The following is a 25386-nucleotide window of genomic DNA, read 5'->3' as shown; positions in this document are numbered from 1 at the left end:
GAATATCCACGTTTAAGCATGATCTGGGATTTTTACTCAGCTTTGAGAAGAAGCTTCATCTTTCTCAGACCAATGCAGGAGAACGGAAGAGATATTTACAGTGTGATTACAGCAGAGAAGTTTAAGGACTCCAGCTTTCTAAACGAACAGTGTGGTTCTCGTGTTCTACGGATCAATCATCGCTTGTTCTCTGTTTCCTCTGCTTTCTGCAAGCATCTTAATTTGTATTCTTAGGCATGGTTGGTGTTCTTCGGAGCGTTTAGATGGATATTAAGAGAGTTTTAGAAAGGCCGGCAAAAATTCGCTCATCCCAACTCTGATCTTTGTAACATGTTAAATTATAAATTTTTTTTTGCATACATACCCTTCTAAATATTATGAAAATATATATGCAAATATTAAAATTAGAAGGGTATTCACGTAAAATTTTATATTTTAGGAGGATAAGTGCACAAAAGATCCTAAATTATATGATACAGACTGTAACTAGATTTTAGAATTTTGACCACACCCAGAACCATAGTTTTTTTTTGAGGCTCACTAGTTAAATTCATGTTTAATTATGAACTTTGATGAGTATTTATTTTTGGCAGTGGTTTTATTTACTTTTTAGTGTTAGTTGTTAAATTCATCTCGAAAAAAAATAAAGTCATCAAGAATTGGAAGGGTTAGGTCAGGCAGGCTAAATCGTATCCATTATAAACGTCATGGAGTGCAGTATTTGGTAAACGAGGTTGCAATGTGGAAGGGTCGGACATCCGACTAAAGATTACTTCACCAATGGACAAGTATGTACTTGACCAATAGACAAGTATGCGTTGGTTGAAGCGCTCCAACTTGATGTTAGGTCAAGTTGGGTATCCCACTAAATTCAACCACAGCATCCCCTAATTTTTTGGAAGGGGAAAAATCAAACTTGCATGGAAGAATAGAAACCAAGGGGTAGCTATGACTTATAATAAAGCTTAAAATTTAATGGAATTAGGGTAGGTGATTGAGGAGAAGAAGTTAATAATCCATGCAACTATATCTTCTTATCCATAAAAAGTTTAGGTAGCATTTGACGACCCAAATGGGGTCACTATCCTTATTCCAAGGTAACCAGATCCCTATGACCTATGATTATCGTATTTGAAATGCTATGTTTCAATGATTAATTTGTTTGGTATTCCATAATAGTACCCAAACTATCTCTAATATATTCAATATATTCCATACGTTTTAATTGAAAATGAAGGGATTGAGAAGAGTTGGACCAAATTTTTGAACTAGGTTAAGGGGTATTTTTATCCCCAAATTTTAGCTCTAGATAATTGTCATGGGGGGATATTGCAAACCTGTTCTTAAAGATGTATTTAGCATCACTCGGTTGGATGGTGAGTTTAAAAATGATAGTGGTCTGAGATTATTGCCATATAAGATTACAATCAAACGCGATAATCTCATTATCTCCATCTACATTGCCATTAATCCTGGAATCATCCCCCATATCAAGCACCACCTTAATTCATGTTGATGCACAAATTGTCTTTGTCATTTATTTGCAGGTAGGATGAAGATAAGAAACATCAACAACATCCATTTGCAGCAATGGCGAAAGATTCGGAGGAAACATAGAATGAGCTTGGTAGTTATTCCTCGAAGTCAAGCTAGCTAACCAATCTCCTACAAACTATAATTTTAACAAGATCCATATCAAAGAGATCGAGAAAGAAGCAGACGGGAGGTTAAAATGCCTTAAACTTTTTTTGGCTATTTGCTTGCCCCAATGACCTCTTTAATTTTTTAAAAATAACAATGCAGGCTATAATAAAACCTACTATATAATTTGCTTAACCTATGCCCAATCTACATCGAATAGAGCTGGACATTGTAACCAAACAGGTTGAATCTGCTGTCTTTTGAAAAACACAAAAAACAAGTCGATTGATGATTTTTTTTTTTTTAATATTCGATCATCATTGATTACCAAGGCCTTTGGCATCTCAAAGGCAACGGGCTAGACCTTTAATCTTAGAGCTGATCACGGGCCAGACCTTAAGCTATGTTTATGTCTAACAGGATTTTGGGCCGGATTTTTTTGACATTTAATTTTTCTATGCCCAAACCTGGCTTGTGATCAGCTCCAGGCTTGATTGCCGATTTCACATCTACGTCATCAAGTGGCCACGCTTGAGCGGCCCAGCCCTATTGGGATCGGAGTGGGCTCGAAACATTTGACGCAACAGCCCATATGTCACGTCCCTATGTGCTTGTAATCGTTAAACATCATTTAATTTTAGCCTCTTGGTGGGAATTCAACCCAAATTGGAGCCGATTCGAAACATTGTGCACATCCCATCTCAACTCGAACCGAATCGCAGAAGTTTTAGTAACGTGGGCCGTCCAATTCGACAACCAGCGAGCATCGGACGGTCGTGATCTGGAAAGGTTACTTTCGTTAATAACGAGCTATGGAAACGTAGCGCGCGGCGGTCTTTATTAGGGTTCCCTGTTCCGCCATTAGGGTTCCTCGACGGCCGCTAGGGTTTCTTCGGCTCTGAACCAGAGGTGAGAGATGGATCCCTCCCCCATTCCTTCTCTTCGATATTTTATCTCGTAGTGATGCTTGTTACTCCGGTTTCCGATCTCAAAGCCCTAGTTTTGGTGGCATTTAGAAATCTCTCTCTCTCTGTCTCTCGAAGGTGCTTCCATATCTCAGGGGAAATCCTTGATTATCCGATCCGCTCTTCTGTAGTTCTTATTTATTTTCTCGATGGATTTTTTTAGTAGTTTTTTTTTGGCCTCGTAGCTATTCACGGTTTGCTTTAAGGTCCTGTTTCAAGGAGACGCTGATCGCTTTTTTGTTGCTGGATTTGGTGGATTTTATACAGATGGCTCCGCAGCCGAACACGGGTCTCTTTGTCGGGCTGAACAAAGGCCACATCGTCACCAAGCGGGAGCTGCCTCCTCGCCCTTCCAGCAGAAAAGGAGTAAGAATCCCAAGTCAACGTTGAGAACGGATTTCACTGTTTTCTCTGGGTCATATAAAACAGAGCATGGAAGAGTTACCTTCTGTTTATGTTTAGTTTTATGTGAAACGAAAAAAGATGGAAAAAAGACAACAGTAGGGAATCCTTACTGTAACTTAAATCATACATCGACGCAGAGACATGCATAGTTTATCACTAGGCTAAGTTAAGCTAGAAGTCTATGCTTGAATGAACCGTAATCAGAATCCCCAAATGGCAGAACGCATGTATGTTGATGAAGGTTTTTTATATATGTACAAAAGAAACTATCTTGGATTAATATGGATTGTTTGGTTGTTAATTTACGTTAGGATGAAGATGGATGTTGCTTAAGTGGAGAATGACTTTTATTACCCCATTTAGTTATTCTCTTTTACCAGATCTTGGTTCTCTGTAAGATAATAGGAAATGCAGGTAGTTTACAACGAATGTTTAACTAGGCATGTTTTGCATGTTGAAATGACGTTGATATGATAGTGCCCAAATGTGAATTTTTTTTATCTTCAATTTTGTGCCATCCCTAGTGAATTAGGTGCTCTGTTTGGTGATGGGTATGAAAAAGTTATAATTTCATTTACTAGACTTTGGCCAAGGAACTTTAGGACATGTAAGGATGCAGTGTTGAGCCAAAACTAATTCTAAAGTGGGTCTTAACTGATATATGTTGGACTTGTCTCATACAGGTCTATTATTTTTTGGTTATTCAAAATAGGAGATTACATAAAAAAAATGCCGAACTTAAAACTTTTTTTAAAACGAATTACGATCCTTGTTCATAGCTGAGCATGATTTGCTTCATTTTCATGTTAATATTTGCTGATATTTAGAAAAATTAAGAAATAAGACTCTGGTAGTTTCTTTTCAGTTTGATTAGAATGTGTTCTGACATTTTCGTTTTGCATTTTGAGAAAATCCAGTTTAAAAACTCTTCTTTAAGAAAACAAACATATGTCCTTTTGATTTAGATAGCCTGGATGCGTCTTTTTGTATTTGTTTAATTTCCACTGAATCATATGAAATGGTTGAAAGTTGTCATGATACGCATTTCCATTGGTTTCATATTTGTAAGAAGCCTAATTCCTCCATTAAAAAAGCCTAGTTCTTGGAAAACTCCATGTGGTGTCTTCCATTGCTTAGAAAAATTATGGCAATGACCTGTGCAGAAAACCTTATTTCACTACTTGGAATGTCAATCTAGATATTATAATTGGAAAGGACCCAATGCTGCATCCGATATTGCTCGGTGTTCATACTTTTTTCTCCTGTTTGATCTATTTGAAGCAGTAGTATATAGGAATTCTTCCTCACAAACTGAAAGTATTCAACAGTGGCCATTTCAGAAGATCAAGCCTTTAATCTCATAGCTTGCTTACTTACCTGATGTGACAAGATGACAGATCCATTGTTTGTGCATGGTTCTGGAGTGTTAAAAATGTCTCACTTAGGCCTTGCTGTGTGTTCTGTTCAGATTTTATCTTAGTTGGGCAAAAGAAAATTATTATTGCCTAAAATGAGATGCAGCTATGTGCATGCTGGAGAATGTTATGCATGTTTACGTGTAATGATTCTATTGACCTGATAAATATTGATTTTTTTGGTTATGGGAGGTTTACTGGATGCATAATTCTGCTATATATATGTTATCTTCCTTTCCTTTTTTTTTGTGTATCCTACAAAATTGTAGTATGATGCCTTGTGACTTTTTTGTGTCATTCCAGAAAACCAGCAAAAGGGTGCACTTTGTGAGGAACTTAATCAGGGAAGTTGCTGGGTTTGCTCCTTATGAGAAGAGGATCACTGAGCTTCTCAAAGTTGGAAAGGACAAGCGTGCATTGAAAGTAGCAAAGAGAAAGTTGGGTACACACAAGAGAGCCAAGAAGAAGCGCGAGGAGATGGCCAATGTTCTCAGGAAGATGAGGTAATTGCTTATTGTTCTTACTTGACTGTTATTTCATTTTTTTCCACTTTGTATCAAAATATAGTATTTTCCATTCAAGAAACGTGTGGTAAGGTTCTATTGAAAAATTCTCAGGGCAGCATGTTGTAGAGTAGTTATTTACTTGTAGATATAAGTTGATGATAGATTTTAGTATTATAAGCACCATAACGTCAATCCTGACTATGTCACGGTTATCTATTTAGCTTGTCAATTTTTACTTTGGTGGCTGGGGAGACAACCAAATTCAGATTGTGGGTTCTGACTCTGGGTCTTGTTCTAGCGTGAGTGTGAGAAATTGTAATCCAACATGTTAGCTGGTCTGCATGCATTTGAACTGATTTAATTGCTAACATATAGCTATCAGCAAGAACTTTCTAATCAATTGAACCTAGATTCTTCAGTAAATTACGACAATGAGTTGAGATTTTTGGATTTTTTTATGTTCAAACTTTCAGATTTTATGCTATTGTTAGCATATTAAGTCAAACATGACATAAAAAAATCCATTGAATGTCTTGTATGATTTTTTTGTATACTTGCCTCCCTCCTCCTTCACCTATCGTACTCCTTCACCTATCGTATTCATCATCTTTTAACAGCTATTGTAAGTAATTTCTACAACAAATAAATTCGGGGGAAGTGTCTCACTTCCTCAGTTTTCACTCAAAAAAAAAGAATGTCTTGTTTGATCACATCCAATACTGTAACTTTTATAATGACCTGTGTACAGCTTGTAGGAATTCTAATTATTATTACTTGTGGTTTCTTGTGGCGCCCTACCACATGCAGGTCTGCTGGAGTGACTGAGAAGAAGAAATAAATGTTGTTGGGGGACTGCTGTGGTCATGGTATAGAGTATCCCAAAGTTTCAGCTATTCTGAGTCTTTGAGCTTATGCAGTTGGTTTCATTGTTTGCCCCTCTAATGTAGGTTGATCAAGACAGCGAGACAATTTATTTTGGAAATTTGACTATGTTGTACGAAATCATTATTTCGATATTTGAGAGCATTGTTGTTTGATTGGTAGTATTGAATTAGTCATGGATGGTTGCAGCTATGGTTCAAACCGAATGGCAGAGGCCATATTACCATTTGACTTGAATCTCAATATCTGAATGAGCTATGTATTGTGATTGCAGACTCCCCAGTTGGTTTAGTGCTTACCAAAAAAAATAAAAGAATTCAGATTCCCTAGCATGCTTATATTTGTGGCTTATATTTGTGGTTTAGGGTTCCGGAGGCCCCAGCGATCACCATGGGAGCTTCTCTAGTCGGCTGCTTCGAGCCCTCCTCACCCTCTTCGCAAATGCCATGGTTCTTTGCCTCTTTCCTTCTCTCTCCCTCCATCATCCCCATCTCAAGCCCCCCTCTCTCTCTCACTGTCTCACACAGAAGAAAAGTTATTAACTTGTACAATTTAATATTTTTTTATCTACAGAGTTTTAGCAAAATGAGCCAGAAACTTTTAGAGTAACGAGACAAAAGTGGTTGCATATATTAAACCTGTTTTTTTTAATTTGCTTAAGGCTTGATGCCGTATAACTTTAGTTTTATAAACTAAGAAGATTTTTTTTTTTTTTTTTTATGAAGCCAAAAGAAGAAAATGAGCTGGAATCTATTCTGGAGGAAATCTTTTTATTTTTTTGAAACCATCTCTTAAATTTTTAGAATTTTTGTGGGTAAAGATTTATTGCTTTCAAAAAATAGTGAATATAATAGCTAGGAATAGCTATAGTTTTGCGGAGATCACATCTTCATCATCAATCTCAATTACTATTTCACTAATTATGGAAAAAAAATAACAAAAAAAAAGAAACGAAACAAATCTTTATTTTTCAAATATTTGTTGGACATTGCTGCAGATTTATTTCGTTACATGGTTATAGAACTCTCAATTATAATTTTTTTTAGTAAATGAGGTGGTAAGAGGTTCGAAAGATAATATATCTTCCGTTGCGAGAGGTCCTTTCCCTCTATTAACAACCAAAGAAAGGACGAACTGTGTTACGAGCGTACTACATAATAAACTATCGGATTCATAAACAGGAGAGGTAAAAAATCCACCAGATATTGCACTACAGAGTATAATAATACATGGTCAGCGTCTGCCAGATGTTCGACTCATGACGAGGGAAGACTCCTACCGGAAGTGCAGGAGACCATTGCCTCACATCGTCGTACATCTGAACCCAGTCAATCCCAACATCCCGCTTTCATGCAGTCAAACAAGATCTCTGGAATAAAAAGAAAAGCGTGAATAAAAGGAAGAAACTAAATAAAGAACATCTCAAATCGCCTCCATCCGAAGCGAGTCCCAACAACGAATGCATGTACCAAGCGACCATGAATACAGACGAAAAAGTTCAATCCAGAGATGAGAGATTGACCGACGCCGCAGGGCAACCCAAAACCATAAATACAAGGAATGAAGAGCACCGAGACTCAGTAAGTCGGGTAGTAGTATCCACCATTATAGGCTGGTGGCATTCCGTAAGGCATGGCTGGGTTGGGGAAGTAGCTGTTGTTGAGCCTGGCCAAGCTCGCCTGGCCCTGCATTCCATCCCTCGCATACTGCTGCCACATCCGCTGCTCCCGCACCAGAAACTGCTGTTTGCTTTCCATGTCTGCCATCTGCACATAGGAAGGCGGGGGATAGCTGAGAGACGCAGCAAATGGATCCTGCCCGATGGTCTCGATGGTGCCATCGGGTGCAGGCAGGGCCAGCACCGGAGTAGTCTTCTGACCAAGCCCAGGCAAGGCCACGCTGCTTGTGCTCCCGGTGCTCATCTGGGCGTTCGCATGCTGCCTCACTGCTCCTTGATCGTACATTCCGTTCAAGAGTAATGGGTCGAAGCCACCGCCCAATGTCGCCTTCTGCTTCACAAGGTTGCTTGCTGTCTCCACGAGGGCAAGCTCCCAATCTGCCTTCCCAGGCTCGGCTGCAGGTGTCTGCCATGCAGAAGTCACCTCACCTTGTCCGGGGGCACCATTCGAGGGGAAGGCTTCCCATGACCCATTGGCACGGTTTGCCGCCCCTGGACCCGAGAAAAGAGCCAATGCAAGCTTGTTAGACTGATCCTCTGCAGAAGGGGCATCATCCCTGAGATTCAGTAAGTCGGTCTCCTCCTGCTGCTGCTTCTTAGGCGGTTCCGCCACCTTCTCTGGTTCTGGCTCTGGCCTCTGCTCTGTGCAATCTGAAGGTGCCGGGAGAGCTTTGATGCTGTTCATATCCTGTGCCGGTTCTTCATCCCCAGTCTCAGGGGCTGGCTCCCTCGGAGGGCTCTTGGGCCTCCTTGCCCTGTCCCTCATGAACTCCTCCAATGTTTCCAAAAGCCTGTCTGTAATACGCTGCACCTCTGGGTACTCCGATGAACGGGCCACACCTGTGTCCTTGCACCAACCATAGAAAAGACAGAGCTCGTCGATCTGCTTGGCAGCACTGGCATAGGCCTCAAATGCCTTGACGCAGTCTGGGTAGTCCATGTCGAAGAATCGGTCCAGAAGGACAGCTAGTATCTCGCAGATGTCAGCATAGAGCTGGAAGCTTTCCCTGACAATCGGATAGAGAGCGATGAGGATCATCCTGCTGTGCTTGGCAGCGCCGGTGGGACGGCAGGCAAGGAAGCGATCAAGTAGCTGCTGCAGATGGTGCATCCTGCCCAGCACCCTCTCTGGCTTCATGTCTCTCAGGGGAGTTGGTGGCTTCCTCTCTTCCCCCCTCTGCCTCTCATCATACCCACCGCTCCCAATTCCTGGTGGGGATGAGTATGAGGACCTCCCGTAACTCCCATAGGTGTATGGATCAGGCTCCCCCCTTGGTGACTGGTATGGGCGGCTGTTGCCATTGCGACCACCAAGCTGCTTCTGCTCATAGACAATGCACTCAAGCCGCTGGTCCAGGTAGAGTGCATAGGTCCGGACAAAGGCAGAGTGATCCCATGAGTTGGAGTGAGCGTCGTCACGGAAGTCAGACATGTTGAGGAGGCGAGTTCCCCTTCGAGTTGCATAGAGGATCTCGTGCTGGAAAGCTGGGTCTCCATCAACCAGGAGGCGGTGTACAAGCAGGAGGCACTTGAGGGCCACGATATAGTTGTGGGTCTTGCCCAGCCTCTTGGACACCATTGCAATGCAGGAACTGACATATGCACGGGAGTAGGAGGTCAGGTTGAGGATCTCCCTCAAGTACTTCTCATCAGCAGGCTCATCATCGTGGCTCGTAGCCTTGACGATGGCCACATCAAGGTCAGGGGCCATATTGCTGGACACCTTCGCCAGACCAATGCTTGTCTGGTCCTTCACTGTTCCCAGGGCCTTTCTGATGGTGCTGGGTGCCATTTTCTCTTCGACAACAAGTTAATCCTCTTTTCCTTTCAATCACTCCCAAATGCTCTGTGCTGCTGTGGTGAATGCAATGAGCTACTGGTTGCTAGAAGTAGATGCACTGGATGGACCTCCTGCACCACAAGTCCTGACCTGATACGCTACATCCCCTCAAAATCCGGCAAGCAGGTAGTTAGCAATTGGAAATAGATGCAGCCAATTGAATCTGTCAAGCATGGATGGTGGCTCATTCAAAGAGAGATTTGGTTTCAAGGTTTAGTGGAAGGGTTTTTGATCAATACTGTAAGCTATGACATCTTGATGTTTTAATCAATCTTTAACTGCAAGGACAGAACTTTCAATGACCACTGGGTTGAAAATTGTTACCTTTTGATACAAAATTTAGATGAATATTCTGATTATCATACTCAACAAATACATAACAAATAACAAAATGCAAACAAATAGAGGCGAAAAGGCACAAACAAGAATGAGAAAGAACTTAAAGCTTGAGTATTTTTTAGCTTAGAAGGGGAAAACAAGCGAATAGGCTTCATGTTACAAAAGAATGCATAGACATGAATCTGGTCCCTACACTGCAGCTAGTCCGACAAGCTAACTCATGGAGAGGGTAGATCAGTGTTTCATCATCAAGACTGGAATTTGGGAGTTCACAACTAATAGAAGAAAGAACAGAATCTCTCTCTCATAAAACAGGGTTTTAGCACATCTAAACATTCTATAAGCCAGTATAAAAAAGGAAAGTTGGAGCGGGCTCATCCATACCGATCTTTCTAATCGGGATGATCTTTGGATGGACTGTTTACCTTTGAATAAAGAACCTTGTTTGCCTAGGGAGTGGATTATATGCGACCTAGGTAGCAACATCAAGCTACTAACTCTCCATTTTAACAACAGCCCAGCTGTCCTTATCCCAGCACCTATCGCCTGACACAACTCTTTGATCGAGGAGTTTAGCAGCGAGCTCCCTGAATTTCAGGGGGTGTGTATTTGCGGTCAAAGCTGACAGAGGCATAAATGGAAGCAAGTCACAGGGAGTAGCTTAAGCTACTGCAGTCTCACTTAAACATCCCACATTTGCTGAGTATTGGGGAAAAATTGGATAGTGCACCAATGATAGTACATGGGTGATTGAGGTATTGAGACCATCAAAGAGCACACCAATGATTGTCTCCTAGAAGACTGCACAAGGATGACATGCCCCAAAATCTAACCTTGATGATTTCCAGTCGTTAGTTGAAAGCTGAGGATCAGTTAGAGCAACTCATAGTCTGAATCAGAGACAGTAACATCGATGAAAGAATTGGCATTAGGTATAATTCTGGTTCGGTCTGAATTTGAATATGTGATCTGAAGAACATCCAAATAGGCTGTTGAATGGTAAAGGAAAAAAAAAACTATATGAAGATATAGAACTCATTTGGTTTGAGAGAAGAGAAGAGGGTAAAGTGGGTTCAACAGAAAAATGTAGAAATGCCTCATGTTTGATTGGAGTTTTTAAAGGAGAGAGACAAAAAAGTGGCTTTTCTATAGGATAAGATTCCCATATTTCATGAGAAAGAAAAATTTATATAAGACATAGAAAAGTCCAACTCCCATTGGTTGGGAATTGCGATAAATTTTTTTTCAAAAGAATTCTTAAGCTTTAGATAGAATAGGATAAAGTCTTTCCTTTTATTAAGGATATAACAGGTAATTTACATTACTTTTCCAGAAAAGTAGATAACTAAATATCAGTCATTCTGAAATGTGCCACTTTTCAATGGTCAACCAAACAGTGGAAAACCACTTTCCGAGGCATCGTGCACAGCTTTCTAGGAACAAAATTCCAATAATAGAAAATTCTTCCCGCAAACCGAACGGGTCATCAGTGAAAATTCTTTCTGCGAACCAAACAAGTCCATAGTTTGATTCCACTTGAGCGCAGAGTAAGTTGAGAAGTCAAGAAGCAGTGAAGATCTGATCTATAACATCAAACCAGAATAACAAGACAATAAAAAAATTGGGAACGAAATTATTTTAACAGTAGTTTGTTAACCACCGTTTAGATACATTATGGTCGCTAATAAGACGGCAATACCACTGGGTTGGGTAATTGCACCGAGTAGGCAGGCTAGGATTAACTCTGACCGATCCGATCAGAATACCATTGGTGGTATCATCGGATGCACCAAAATCGGGATGAATATGATGTTGAAATATCATTGGTCCATATATACATACATATGATCTGCGTATTTTGCAAATCCACCGCTAAAAAAAGGAAGATCTCTGGATCACATCAGACTCAGAAAACTACCCTGAGATAGATCTCGTAGCGGATTCCCCACCTGGCTAGAGAAGGATGCGATGGTCTAATGGCTGGGTCCTTGCAGCACCAGATCTAGAAGTCGCCCCGGGCGGCGTTTCCTCTAATTAGGTTATAAAGGTGCAATGGGTTTCCTTCAATTAAAGTTACAATCCATATTCTTAGTTCCAACAACACGCAAAAAAAAAAAAAAAAAAAGAATGTGCGCCATGACCGAGGAGTTGAGAATTTGTAGCGAATAAAATGAAACGAAATTGAGATGAGGAGATCCATAAGGAAGATGGAGTCCAAAACCAAGTAGGAATGAACCGAATAAAGGGGCGAAGGGGTAAGAGAAGTACCTTTGTTCCGGCGGCGCATATACGACGTCTCTTAGTTAAGCGGAGGGAAAGGGCTGGGAGGAAAGCAGCGATCCGTGTTGATGGGGCGCGTGAATCTGCTCTCCGATCTGTGAGGCAAATAAACCTATTTATCTATCAGCTCAGATCTGCGTCTCCCTCCCTCCCTCTCTCTCTCTCGAATCCCAAGTCAAGACTCGAGAAGGAAGACCAGGAATAATCTCCTTCTCTTCTCGCTCTTAGCACATCGGATCGGAACGGAACGAGATCGGGGTACGGCCTCGGCACCAGCAGCGGCCGCGGATGGCGGAAATCTAGGTGGGAGGGCGACAGCTGCTCCCCAGACAATGCGAGCGCGAGAGGAGATCGCCTTCTTGCCGTCCACCGACCTTCCCCCACTCCCCAGCTCTCTCTCTCTCTCTCTCTCTTCTCGCTCCTTCTAATTCCGTCTCACCGTCCGCCGACCCCAGTCTCCCAGATAACCTTCCTGACCTCATCCTCATCACTACCGTGGTCCGGATGCCCCCACAAAAATATTCCACGCGGCAGCCATCTCTGCCCTCCGCGTGGCGTCAGGCTCGGACAAAACGAGACGCCCAACCGTGATCCACCAATAATAAGCAAGCATCCCGCCAACAGAAGCCAGTGGACTTAAATGAGCACGGAGCACCAGAGAGCGACAAACGGAGACGGTCGAGGCGTAACGGAGACGACGACAAAGAATATATACATTTTAAAAAAAAAAAAATCAATAGAATAAAAGCAAAACAAAACGATATAAGAGAATCCCATCGCTGTCCTCCACTTGGGCTCGCTGGATCCGGCAGACTGCGAGTAAAAAATATGATAATAATTTAAGACCGATGTCGTTGGTGCTGCTGCTGCTTCTCTCTTCCTTTCCCTCTTTCTTTCTTTCTTTCTTTCTTTCTCTTTTTTTTTTTTTTTTTTTTTTTTTTTTTTTTTTTTTTTTTTTTTTTTTTTTTTTTTTTTTTTTTTTTTTTTTTTTCCTCCTCCCTTTTTTTTCCTTTCCCTTTTTCTTTCTTCCCTTCCCTCCTTCCTTCCTTCCTTCCTTCTTTCTTTCTTTCTTTCTTTTCTTTTCTAAAATGGATGCATCATACACAGCAAGTACGAATACACCTAAAAAATCAAAAAATAATAGTTTTCGGAGCGCTCCAAATAAGTCCTCCTCGCCTAGCCAAAGAGTCTTTCCAAAATAGTTAGATACGTAAGAGACTACCCAATCTGTTGCTTCATTGGCTTCGCGATACACATGTTTCGCTTGAACAACTATCCCCTTACACACCATGGCCCAAATATTCATAAGCAGCGGATGGCTATCTCCCACACTATCCACACTCCGCTGGATCTAATCGATAACTGTCATCAAGTCGCTCTCTAGCACTATCGAGCTGGACTAGACTGCCCTCAGCTCCGCTCCCGGAACCGATATGTCGAAGATCTAATAGCCACCAGCCGCAATCATCCTGGAGTCTGAACCTCTGGTGACGAAGCCCGCCCCTCCTCTACTCCCGCCATTAGTACACATCCATCGAAGTTTACCTTGAGGAAACTCGGGAGTGGGAGCTCCTAGGTGAAGAACATCATACAGAGTGCTCCATAAGCAAAAGAGGAGCCCAGATGTCCCGAGCTATCAATGGTCCATCCGATAAATGCGACTGAATAACCTCAGCTGTCTAGCTCCAGACCTGCTCAACCACAAATTGCAGAGGGAGACAGCTCTCACCAAACCTACACGCGCGCGCGCGCATATATATATATATATATATATATATATATATATATATATATATATATATATATATATATATATATATATATATATATATATATATATATATATATATATATATATATATATGCATGCATGTATGTATTACTATTGGAAATAGGTTCGAGCGAAATGTTGAGCTGATTGAGCTACTAAAATCGAACAATCAGCTGCTAGAACGGTAAAAATTGATCCAAGTTCATAATGTATATGGGAGATGGTGATGTGTTTAAACATGCATCTACGTTAAGGTTTGGCGGCATGGAACCCACCTGCAGGTTAGGAAACAGGGGATTGTACCGTCTCTAGCAAAGTTCACTTGCCCTACAGACAACTTGATAAAGCATTCTCATCGCATCACCTCTTTTGTCCTTGAAACACTCCCCACGGTCCCCTCCTTTTCCCCAACCCACCACAATCCAAAAAAGATGAAAAAAAGAAAAACAAAAGCATGCTCCCAGGTGGTATCATTGGGAGCATCCCAGTCACACATGATTATACAATAAAGATACTGCGATCACTCTAAAAAGAGATGGTATCTTAGTGCTCAAGTTATTCTCTCTCTCTCTCTCTCGCACATTTTCTTTTAATTTGCGAGGAGAGATGTGTTTATACTTGAGCACGCTTTAATTTAGAATGATATGCTAAGATAATATAAACCTCAAAATGCAATGCTATGTATTATACATTATATATGCGCATATATATATATATATATATATATATATATATATATATATATATATATACTCTGTAAGATATTATTTCTATAAATTTATTATAAGACAAGCATTTATAAATTTAAATGGTTAGTCTGCAGCTACGTGGCGAGCTTTTATGGTCCAGTTTACTTTATCAATGATGAGTTTCGAGGTGTCTCGAGGTCTCTTTTATGCTATACAAAATGGTGCAATCGGATCAAGAATGCTGTACAAAGCCTGTACCTCGTCCAGAAATGCGTAAAATGCTCTGCATCCAACTGATGCTTGCAACCACTGTTCCATCGTTAAATTCTATGCATGCAAAAAAAAAAAAAAAAATCTTCCGGCCCGGGTGTGGTTCACAGTAACCAAAGCAGAATCTTTTATTAAGTTTTTATTTAATGGCAAGAGCAAAAATTGGACGGTTTGTCGAGCTAGAAAAAGAGATTGGAGCACAGGTCGCCTGTTTGACTTTAGGTACAACCCGTGCCAAAATCAACTTCATGATAACATGATAAATATATTAATTATTAATTATTTATACAAAATATCTTATAGCTATAAGTATGTAGAGAAATTATAATCATTAATTATTAAAATATTTCTAAAGTGTTATGAAACTTTCATTTGTTTGATAAGCAAACTGAGAAAATATTTTTGGTATAACGAAATGACCATAAAAAATATTACATAATATTATATAACAAAATCTAATAAAGTATAATATATATTGATACATAAATATATAATATACTTTAATATTACTGTAATATAGTATAATATTATGATAATATAATAATATAATATTATATACTATAGCATAAAAGTATAGTATAATTTGATATTATGTAATATAACATATCAATGTATTATGATATAATGTAATATAATATCATATATACAGTATAATATAATAACAAATATATAAAATATTATAATTATTATCATTATATATTAATATTTTATTAATATAATATTTTATGAACTAATTTTTGGATTTTTTGTTTTTTTGTTGGGACTTCTGCAGATTTCTGTAATATAAAGAAATATTTTCTATAATTATATATTTTATCATGGGTATTTGATTAAAAAGAAAAAATATAAATCAAAAGCTTTACGATGCATGCTAAAAGTGTTTTACCAAAGAAGCTCGATTTTAAAGCTTTTTCCAATAAGCTCCATTTTAGAAATTCTCTCAAGGAGCTGTGTTAGCTTTCTTGCAAAGCAAAAATAATTTTTTAATTTTTTAATTAATATCTCTATTCCTTTAAAAAGTACTTTTAGAGAGTTAAAAAGTGTTTTCTAGCCCACCAAAAATTTTAGCCACTATACAGATCCAACAATATCGATGTTCGCGAGATAATTTAGATTTGCATGGGTTATATTCTTGTCGTACTAACCGTACAACTCGACGTACAGCAAATATGTAATGGTATATGTGCCATTTTTTTCGACCGTATATTAATGATCCGATGTCAAAATCTGGCGCTATAAAATTATAGCAACTTCTTGGACCTTACAAAATTAATATTATTATATATATATAATAAATAATTTTTGTTTACATATACAGCCATTAAAAATATTTTAATTATTTTAATTCTATTTTTTTTTCTTTTTTTTTTTTTGCTTAGGAGAAGGGAAGAAGGGCGAGGAAAACATTACCTGTGGGCAAACCAAGTGGGGAGCATCAGGTCCTTGCATTTAATCGATGCCCGTGCATTTCGAGCCTGGGCCACTTTGGTGAAATCAATGCCTCGTTCCTACTTTGCTACCACCTTGGTGGTAAACTGTTATTTTTCTCAGTGATGGTATGGATACGCAAAAAGGGAAAAAAAATATATAAAATAAATATTTTATAAAAAGCCACCTCTAATATTGAAAGAATTTGCACGTAACAATTTTTTTTTAAAAAAAATAAAGAAAGAAAAAAAAAAACCAGCTGATCCTGCTGCTCTTCCTCTTCCCCTCCCTTTTCGGCATGCAAACCCTCTCGTAGCCATAATCTTTCCGGTGCCTTCCCGAACTCGGGGGCAATCCCCTCTATCTCTACGTCGATTTCGATCGGTCTATAGATTTTGGTCGGTGGAGCAGAGCCCGATCTGATCCGGCGGCGGTCTGCTGTTAGCGAGAGCGATGGAGGACGAAGATAATGGGGCGGCAGTGGCGGAGGCAGCGGGGGCCGAGACGGTGGCAGTGGTGGAGAAGCTGGTGGAGGCGGTGGAAGAGATCCCGGCTGTCTCCGACTACCGAAACGCGTACGAGAAGCAGTTCTGTAACCTGGCGCGGCGGATCAAGCTGCCGCCGCCCATGCTGGAGGAGCTCAAGGAGAGAAAGGACCCCGTCCCCGATCGGGCGGCACGGTCGCTGTCCCCGCTCAAGCGCGCTCTCGACTCGGCCAAGGAGCTCCTCCGGCTGGGGAGCGAAGGGAGCAAGATCTTCCTGGTATGCCGATGACCCGTGGTATTGTTCAGTTAATCTTTTTCTCTTTTCCGTGGAATGCGGCTTCTTTTATCTTTTCTTTTCTTGAAATCTTCGTATTGATTGTTTCAGCTAAACAAAAAAAAAAAAAACTTTTACTTTGAATTCGGTCATGATCGATCTGATATTTTTTTCTTTCTTTTTTATTTTGAAAGCGTCTCCATTTCAGCAAAGAAAAAAGGGGTTCTTGGCTTTTGCTTGAATTGTCGCTCGCTGCAACTAGGGTCGGGAGTATCTAGGGTTTTCAGCTGATGCCGATCTTTGGAGGTATTTTGGCTGAAAATTTGTATATCTTGTGATATCTAGACTGCAACTTATGTAGTTTCAAGGGAGAGAAGACTTCATGTTGTGGTTCTGTAGTGTTTCCATTGCCTTTGATGGCATTAATTCCATAGATTTCGACTTTGAATCCGGTCCAGGACAACTTATAAATATCAAAAATGGTGATGTAAGTTGAAGATGAGATTAATTGTCAGAAGAATCTTTTAAACAGGTCGACATCAAAGGATGCCGAAACTTTGATTCTGGATGTAACAACACAATTTCATATTAATTCAACTTTTGTGTCCCTGATTTTGGATTTGGGGTCTTCTAGATTATCTAATTTGAGCGAATTTTTGTGAGTCCACTGTAAATCCAGAGTGCCATAATGTCGGAGCTTCTATGGTTCTTTTCTGGAAATGTTCTGATCATGAAGATAGTCTCCCTGACAGTGGATTTATTGAAATGCTATCTTTTCAGGCTTAGAAATTTATATGTCTATGTAAAGCTTGCTTCAGGAACATGTTAAAATGTTAAAGGGCTCTTTTTTTTTTGAAGCTTGGATTACTGTGCTGTGTGGCAACTGTTGCACTATTTGACTTGCATATGGAGTGTCATTCTTTAATTGAATAGGTTGGTAGGTCAAGGGTTGTGCTTGGGCATTAATCTAGTGTCTCGTGATATCTGACCTTTTTCTGCGACTCATCTTCTGTTATAGTGTACATCGTTAAGAAAGTTTTTTGAACGGCCATCAGAAGCTTAAAGAAAAGCACATGATATAGAATGAAAGGTGCAAGTTAGTGGCTTACATAGTTATATATTGTCAAGCACATTTACTCAAACAGATGCATCTTTGACTAGCTAGAAGCTACAATTTCCTACCATGAAAAGACTGTTTCCATGTCATACAAATTTCCCCTTTTTTGTCTTTTAAAATGATCATACGGATACCAGAAACAAAGGCTCTGTGATTGTTGCTGTGGGCATGGATTAAGCTTTGTAATGGCATTTTGGCGTGCATAGAGTTCCTTGTTTAACTATCTTGTGCTGGTTTGCATGTCTTCTTGCAACATCTTTCAGACTTTTAGTGAATGTAATTTTCGCAGTTGAAGCTTATGAAAGGAGATATCAGCCTCTCTTTTGTAAACATGCTAAATTTCAATGTGTAACTCATGATTGTGTGAACTACCCTCTGATTAGGGAAGCGTGAACAGAAGATGATGATGTGTTTGTAAGATTACTCTGTGTGCTTGCGCTTGCATGTTGCATATTTGGTGCAATGCCATAATCACCGATATCTGTCTACATATTTGCAGGTTCTGGAGAGGGATTGAATAATGAAAAAGTTCCTGGAAGTTACTGCTCAACTGGAACAAGTGTTGCGTGAGATTTCCTTGGATGAGTTTGACATATCAAATGAAGTTAGAGAACAGGTAGAATCATCCATTAAGAAACATGTTCCCTTTTAACATTATTATCGGCAAACACTTGTTCCTACGGAGCTTGACGTGGTTTCGTAATTTCAATTTTTTTTCTCCGCACTTTTGCAATGACTGGAGACCCAGATCCTTTTTTAAGTGATGCTTAATGAGTATGTGATTTTATCCAGGTTGAACTTGTCCATACTCAGTTCAAAAGGGCCAAAGAACAGTTTGAGACACCTGATGATGAGCTTTACAATGATGTTTTATCTGTTTACAGTATGAGCAGTGATGCTAATGTGAAACCAGCTGTCCTAAGGAGATTAGCAGAAAGGTTACAGCTAATGACCATATCTGATCTCAAAGAAGAATCACTTGCATTGCATGAAATTGTTGTTGCCAATGGTGGAGATCCCCAAGTGATCATCGAAAAGTTGTCAATGCTATTGAAGATTATTAAAGATTTCGTGCAGACTCAGAATGCAGAAATAGGAATAGCAGCAGATCTCAAGGTTCTTCCCTCCAATGAGAAGTCCAAAATTCCTGTCACTCCAGATGATTTTCGCTGCCCCATATCATTGGAGCTGATGAAAGATCCAGTAACTGTGGCCGCCGGGCAGGTCTTTGAATGATTCTTCATCTTTTCCTCCGTTGGCATGCACTTTTCACATGCTTCAAAGTTTCCAGTCATATATTTACATTATTTTTACAGACTTATGACCAGCGATGCATTGAGAAATGGCTGGAGGCTGGCCATGATACATGCCCGAAGAAGCAGCAGAAGCTCCCCAACACATCCTTAACCCCAAACTATGTCCTCTGCAGCTTCATAGCTCAGTGGTGCGAGGTCAATGGCATGGATCCACCTAAGCGCTCCGCTCAGCCTGCTTCTTGGGTGAATGTGCCAAAATTATTGAACTTCTCTGTAAATTATCTTCCCAAAACATTGAAGACCAAAGATTAGCTGCCGGCGAGCTTCGCCTCCTTGCCAAGCGCATGCTGACAACTGCATCTGTATAGCTGAGGCCAGGGCTATATCTCTTCTTGTGAGTTTACCATCTACATTTGATGCATGGACCCAGGAGCATGCAGTTACTGCTCTTCTAACCTCTCCATCTGCGAGGAGAACAAGGGGAAAATAATCTCCTCAGGGACTGTGCCCGAAATAGTTCACGTGTTAAAGAGGGGCAGCATGGAAGCATGGGAGAATGCTGCAGCCACCCTCTTCAGCCTTCAGTTGTTGATGAGAATGAGGTAATAATTGTGGCTTCTGGGGCAATCCCACCCCTTGTTATGCTGTTAAGTGATGGCAGCCAACGAGGGAAGAAGGATGCAGCAACAGCACTCTTCAACTTGGTCATATACCAAGATAACAAGGGAAAGTCAGTGAGCGCTCGCGTGGTTCCAACACCCATGGGACTATTGACAGAGCCAGGAGGAATGGTGAATGAGGCACTTGCTATGTTGGCCATCCTGTCAAGCCATCTTGAGGGGAATTTGGCAATTGGGGCTGATGAGGCAGTGCCCGTGCTGGTGGAGGTTATAAGAAGTGGGTCACCTAGGAACAAAGAGAATGCCGCAGCTGTTCTGGTGCACCATTGTAATGGGGAGCAGCAGCAGCAGCATTTGGCTGAGGCATGGGACTGCAGGGTGATGGGTCCATTGGAGGAACTGGCACAGAGTGGCACAGACGGGGGTAAAAGAAAAGCAGCACAGTTGCTTCAGTGCATGAACAGGTTCCTGGAACAGCAAAAGCAAGCTCATGCTCAGGCTCAGTCCCAGGCACGGGGACAGGCACAGACTCGAGCGGAGCAGTCAAGGTCTCCATCTTTGGCGGCCTTTCTTGATAGATAAGGTATTTTATTGCTGGCTTGTTTGTTGTGGTGAAAAGGGTGGTTGTTTTGATTTGGACGCTGGGAGGTGGAAGATCACCTGCCAGTCTGATTTGTTAAGTTATGCTTTCTTGTAATGTTTGAGCTGGGGAGGGTAACTTTATAGAGCCTTCAAGAGTAAGGAAATGGAAGGATAACGAGTCTTGAAGAGTCAGCCATGGAATGTACTATGTCCATGTTGTAAGGTAGCATCCTTGTTTTTTATGGAGAAAATGCCTCCGATTTTGCCAAATTGGGATCCGGATCTAAGGTTTCACCAAATGTCTATTTAAGGAATACTGATGAAAGCTTTTAGATATGAGAGTTACTTTGATTCTTTTATATATGAGAGTTACTTTGATTCTTTTATATATGAGAGTTACTTTGATTCATTATTTTTTCTGGTTGGATTTTTCTGTCCTGCTGCAGCTGGCTTAAAAGGATGGTTGATTAAACTTGCCTTCCATGCTTGTCTCAAATTTGATGACCAGTTCGGAACTGGGGGTTCGATCAACTATTTTATTATTGCAACAAGTGAAAGGCAGGAGGAACAAACAGGGAATAGCTTGAAGATTTAAATTCAGATTCTGATTGTATGTATCAGGTAAACATTTTGAAATTCATTCCAGGAAAGCTATTGTCCGGGTGATCTTAAGAAACTGAACTGCACCAACAACTGTTGTAAGTTATGAAATCATGCAATAAAGATTCTGATAATAAGACATGGTCGAAAACTGCATGGTCTTCTTTGGCAGTGCTGGGCAAAAAACCTGCAATATTTATTGGATTTTTCTTTTTCTAAAGTTTCCATGGTGATTGGCAAATAAATCATCATACGCCTGTTGAGTACAGGAACATACAATGAAGTGGCTGTTACAACCAGCCTGTGAGAGTGAGACCATCATGATTCAGGTTGAAGGCTATAAAGGAGTTCATAGGAGTGTTAGAAACACCTGTGGTCCATTCAGGACAAACGACAGGTAGGAGGAAAGACTTGCTGATGATTTCTGGACTTAAAGCATAGATTGAGCAACTACTGTTCGCATTGCCATGCAGCCTGCCTTCACCGGTATGCCGCTCGCAACTCAGCTAATAAAAGTCGATCATTTGAATATGTAACTGCTTTTTTTTTCTCCCTCTTTTGCTTGGCGGTTTATGGTTCTGTTTTGAGTTTTTTGATGCTGGGCTGGTGGAAGGAAATGAAAATGGAAACTTGGATTTATTTACTCCAGGTGAAACGTCAGGATACTGTGTTAGGTAAAATAGTAAGACATCATATGCGTATGATGCATATTTTCACAGTATCAAGCAAGATTACTGCAAAACACTTGCGACAATTATGTCACGTACAAGTCCAAAGCCTTGTTTGGATAAAAGTTGTCTGTATTCTTTGAAGTCAGGTGAATTGTCAACTGACTATTTTGAAGTAACGCTATGACTTGAAGCTTGGTGATCACTAAGGGGTCATGCGGATGAATGGCACATATCGATTTGTAAAGCTGATGGCAGCCACAACTAGCTGTGATAAGGACCGTTGGCTGCTTTCTTTCACTTACGGTCATTCCAAAAGGGCCAAATGGCTTGGTCTTCGCCACAGTGGAGTAACTCAGAACAGAGTAGGAATTAGTATCATTGGTGCACTGAAGTAGGTAGAAGGATGAGAGTATTTGAAGTGTTGGATATCGAGTTTACGCGAAGCATTAATTGATGCAGGTGTGGAGAAAGGGTGATCCTGGATTGCCTTTTACATCACTTCGTTCACACAGTTAACAATCTATCCTTTGTGGTTTGACCATATAATGGCATGTCATGATTACCAAGAAAAGTGATGTTCATTGTTCCCAAGCCTTGGGTGAGAACAGATGAATTTCTCACTCTCTTTTTTCTTGATAAGTATGTTGGGAAATGCTATCATTTGGGTTCCAATTTGAGATCTCCCTCCAGTGCATTCGACGAGGAAAGGAATGCCCACCAACAGACCCAGGCATATGCTAAACGAAGATAATGTAATCCAACTTTAAATAATAGGGCAGTTGTCATGCTGTTGTTGTTGGAAGAAGTGTTCTTGTTCGGAGCAAGTCCAAGCATATTAAATGCCAAAATTTTTGAGTTTGCATAAGTGAACAATGGAAGTGATGTTTTCGATCATTTGTTGATGATCAAAATGGTCGAATGTTTTTTAGTCCTTTGTTTACATAGAAAGAAATGGAATCGTTCAAAAGATGTGTAAAAATTACATATTGCTTGGCCCTGTGAAGCATGACATGTTGGGATGATTCTACAGTTTTAGAGTTAATTCCCTTAGAAAAAACAAAAGAACAAAAACAAAAGAGATTTATTTATTTATTTTTTAGAGAGAGAGAGAGAGGGGGGGGGGGGGGGGGGGGGGGGAGAATAAGAAGTTTTAGTAAGATCCGTCGAACCAGTACCGAGACTCGTACCAGTCGGTGGACGGGTCGGTACAATATCAGTTCGGTATTGTACCGACACACGGTACGCTTGGGAGTGCTGGTTCCACACCGACACACTCGTTTTTTTGGAAATTTTTCAAGTTGATTTAATTGGTAATCAAATTTTTTAAACGTTTTCAATAATTTTAAGTCTAATTTTTTATTTTTTATTTTTTTATATTTGTTTAATATTTTTATGATTCTAGTTTAACCTAAATAATGTATTTTATTGTTTCAAAATGATACAAAATATAAAATGATTAGTGAGATGTTGCATACTACAATAAGCAACAAGAAATATTCTCAAATCAAGTAGTGAGGTAAAAATTTAAAATAATACAATCAATTACATATATTTAAAGTACAACATATATACGATTATCTAAAAACTCATCAAATGGCGATGCCTTTTGTAGATATTCAGATTATTAGTACAGTCTGAAGACATATCAGCTCATCTCTCTAACGAAGCAGCGTTGTAGTCTTATATATTCATCCTATAAGGAACGCGCTTCGGGTTATCAGCACTCTCGGATCTCTCGCTAAAGTTCTAGCTCCGAGAGATGTCCTATGACTTATAAACTGACTGATAAAATAGTTGTAAAGGAGCCTATCTGCAGCAAAATCCGATCTATAAGATACTCCAGACTGCGTAGGATAGTAGCTACCGGAAGATGCCTCAGACGTACCATATCTATATCTATATTCGTATGGATCATAGATTGTTGTGGCTGCAGTAATAAGATCTAGTATACGACTTGAAATATGATACGTCTATGGATCCTAGTTTACGTATGAGGTCATCTACAACTGTATTGTGATCTCGTGAATGACCTCAAGGAGCCTGTCTTTTATATGCAATCAGATCCTCATGGGATCCACCAAATCATGCACCGTGGTCCCTTATCCTGTATAGCATGCATAAACTAGGATTCACTGGTGAATCGAAGACTACCCTACGACTGTGTTTCATAAATGGCAGTCTCATGTTCTCCATTTTCTTCCTAGCCAGCAGATCAATGAACTAGCTCTTCCTCGATACTTTCCATTGAGGCTACAGGTGCCTTTTGTTTTTCTTTTTAGGTGTGCTGGGCAGCTACCTTCTTATCCTCCGTGTCACTCGCTGCCTGCTTACCCTTTGTGTCACTCTCTGCCTCACCATGTTGGAATGATGTATGTCACCCTTTTGATCGATCAATTGGGTAACGTAGTGGCCTTGTCTAAGCATCTCTCGATTATATCTTTGAGAGAGGGGGCCCGATTTCGATCTAAGTCGACTCAGTACAAACTAGACAGTTCGCACCGAGTTCGAGCAAAACCAACCAGTTTCGGCCGGTTCAAGGTCGGTTCTAGCCAGTTCCAGCCTTTTCCGGCCGGTTTGAGGCCGGAATCGATTCTAATAAACGAACTGACCCGATTTTGCACCGGGTTAGCTTGGTACAGGCCAAATCGGACGGTTCGGTCTGGTTTGGCGTATCTTGGGTTTAAAAGTTATTTGATGCCGGGGGTAACAAGAAGTTACAAGATCCACGAAAGTTCAAAAATTTACAAGACAACTTAGATTAGAGAAAGACCGGAGAATCATGCATTTCAGGGTAAAAATCAGGAATGGAAATTACTGTTTTTCAGGGTAAAAGTCATGAATAGAAAAAACTTATCTTCGCGCACTCGGACAAACCTTAGAACATCATAATTGTATTACATTGCGCTGTTCACAAGTTAGAAAGAAAATGCTAAAAGCTCAATCATGTCGAATTATTTATGCCACACTCTTCCAAGAAAAGCAATAATTGGATGAAAAAAAATGAGTCAAGAGAATCAAGACTCTCTCTTTTCTCGACACGCTGCCAGCCTTGCTGTTGAACTTAATCTTATCTTGTACCCTTTGCTCCTGCGATGCATTAGTCCTTATATCATATGTTTTACAATACCAGCAAGGTTGTTTGCTTTCCTTACAACCATATCCATCTTGAGAAAATATAATGCACCTTCTATATATATATTTATTGTTCCTTGTTTATTTAATTGCTTCAATCTTAAACTACTATTTTTGTTGGTATAATTAATTAGTTTGCAACTGAATATGCATGCATGATCTTTGTCGAACCCGACAAGAATATATGTGGTTCCACCCCACCATCCACACTCGTCTCAGCTAAGCATAGCATTTTGTCATCAAAATGTGTCCTCCCAGCTGCCAGGTGGCTGGTTGGGCCACGAGAGCTCTCCCTGTCTACAAACTCCACAAAGGTTCAAGAGGGTGATCAGAAGCCAAGTAATGTGGAGGATACGGCACCGACCTTCACACCCATCATCCATGACAAGGGTCCACTTGGCCCAACTTGTTACATCGTGACAGGTTCGGTGCACCAAAAGAAACTTTAGGGCGATGAGATCCAAAAGTGATCCTATAACAGTAATGACCGCTCGATCTCAATCCCATGGTGACCAACTTTGTGATGGTAATAAAATAGGA

The 25386-nt window shown here is 40.3% G+C and overlaps 3 protein-coding genes across 8 annotated transcripts; 2 read left to right on the top strand and 1 right to left on the bottom strand.

The window, feature by feature from the left end:
- Nucleotides 1-2287: 2287 nt before the first annotated feature.
- Nucleotides 2288-6143, top strand: LOC103721977 (60S ribosomal protein L36-3-like). Of its 4 annotated transcripts, none has more exons than XM_026810377.2 (5): nt 2288-2550; nt 2874-2972; nt 4730-4929; nt 5740-5798; nt 5880-6143. In XM_026810377.2, exons 2-4 carry the CDS (start codon nt 2874-2876, stop codon nt 5768-5770), a joined length of 330 nt encoding a protein of 109 aa, XP_026666178.1. In that variant the 5' UTR covers nt 2288-2550; the 3' UTR covers nt 5771-5798; nt 5880-6143. The 4 variants fall into 4 exon arrangements, with proteins under 4 accessions (XP_026666178.1, XP_008810595.1, XP_026666177.1 ...); XM_026810376.2 differs by lacking the exon at nt 2288-2550 and adding an exon at nt 2590-2684 and having other exon boundaries at nt 2813-2972; XM_008812373.3 differs by having other exon boundaries at nt 5740-6140.
- Nucleotides 6144-7001: 858 nt separating this feature from the next.
- Nucleotides 7002-12402, bottom strand: LOC103721976 (putative clathrin assembly protein At2g25430). 3 transcript variants are annotated; one of them, XM_026810379.2, is made up of 2 exons: nt 11940-12402; nt 7002-9610 (listed from the first exon to the last, which is right to left on the bottom strand). In XM_026810379.2, the coding sequence occupies exon 2, from the start codon at nt 9282-9284 to the stop codon at nt 7392-7394; it is 1893 nt and encodes a 630-aa protein (XP_026666180.2). In that variant the 5' UTR covers nt 9285-9610; nt 11940-12402; the 3' UTR covers nt 7002-7391. The 3 variants fall into 3 exon arrangements, with proteins under 3 accessions (XP_026666180.2, XP_017701875.2, XP_008810593.2); XM_017846386.3 differs by having other exon boundaries at nt 7002-9495; XM_008812371.4 differs by having other exon boundaries at nt 7002-9430.
- A 3979-nt stretch (nt 12403-16381) lies between these two features.
- Nucleotides 16382-20829, top strand: LOC103721975 (protein spotted leaf 11). Its single transcript, XM_008812370.4, is given in 8 exon segments — nt 16382-16871; nt 18485-18601; nt 18778-19209; nt 19302-19479; nt 19482-19583; nt 19586-19690; nt 19693-19818; nt 19821-20829. Coding segments are annotated over 8 exon segments (1992 nt in total). The 5' UTR covers nt 16382-16562; the 3' UTR covers nt 20444-20829.
- Nucleotides 20830-25386: the final 4557 nt, after the last annotated feature.

This window comes from Phoenix dactylifera, chromosome 13 (genome assembly GCF_009389715.1).
Source record: "Phoenix dactylifera cultivar Barhee BC4 chromosome 13, palm_55x_up_171113_PBpolish2nd_filt_p, whole genome shotgun sequence".
NCBI classification, from domain to species: domain Eukaryota; kingdom Viridiplantae; phylum Streptophyta; class Magnoliopsida; order Arecales; family Arecaceae; genus Phoenix; species Phoenix dactylifera.
Note: the sequence above shows the minus strand (reverse complement) of the source record. Positions and strands in the feature narration are given on the sequence as shown.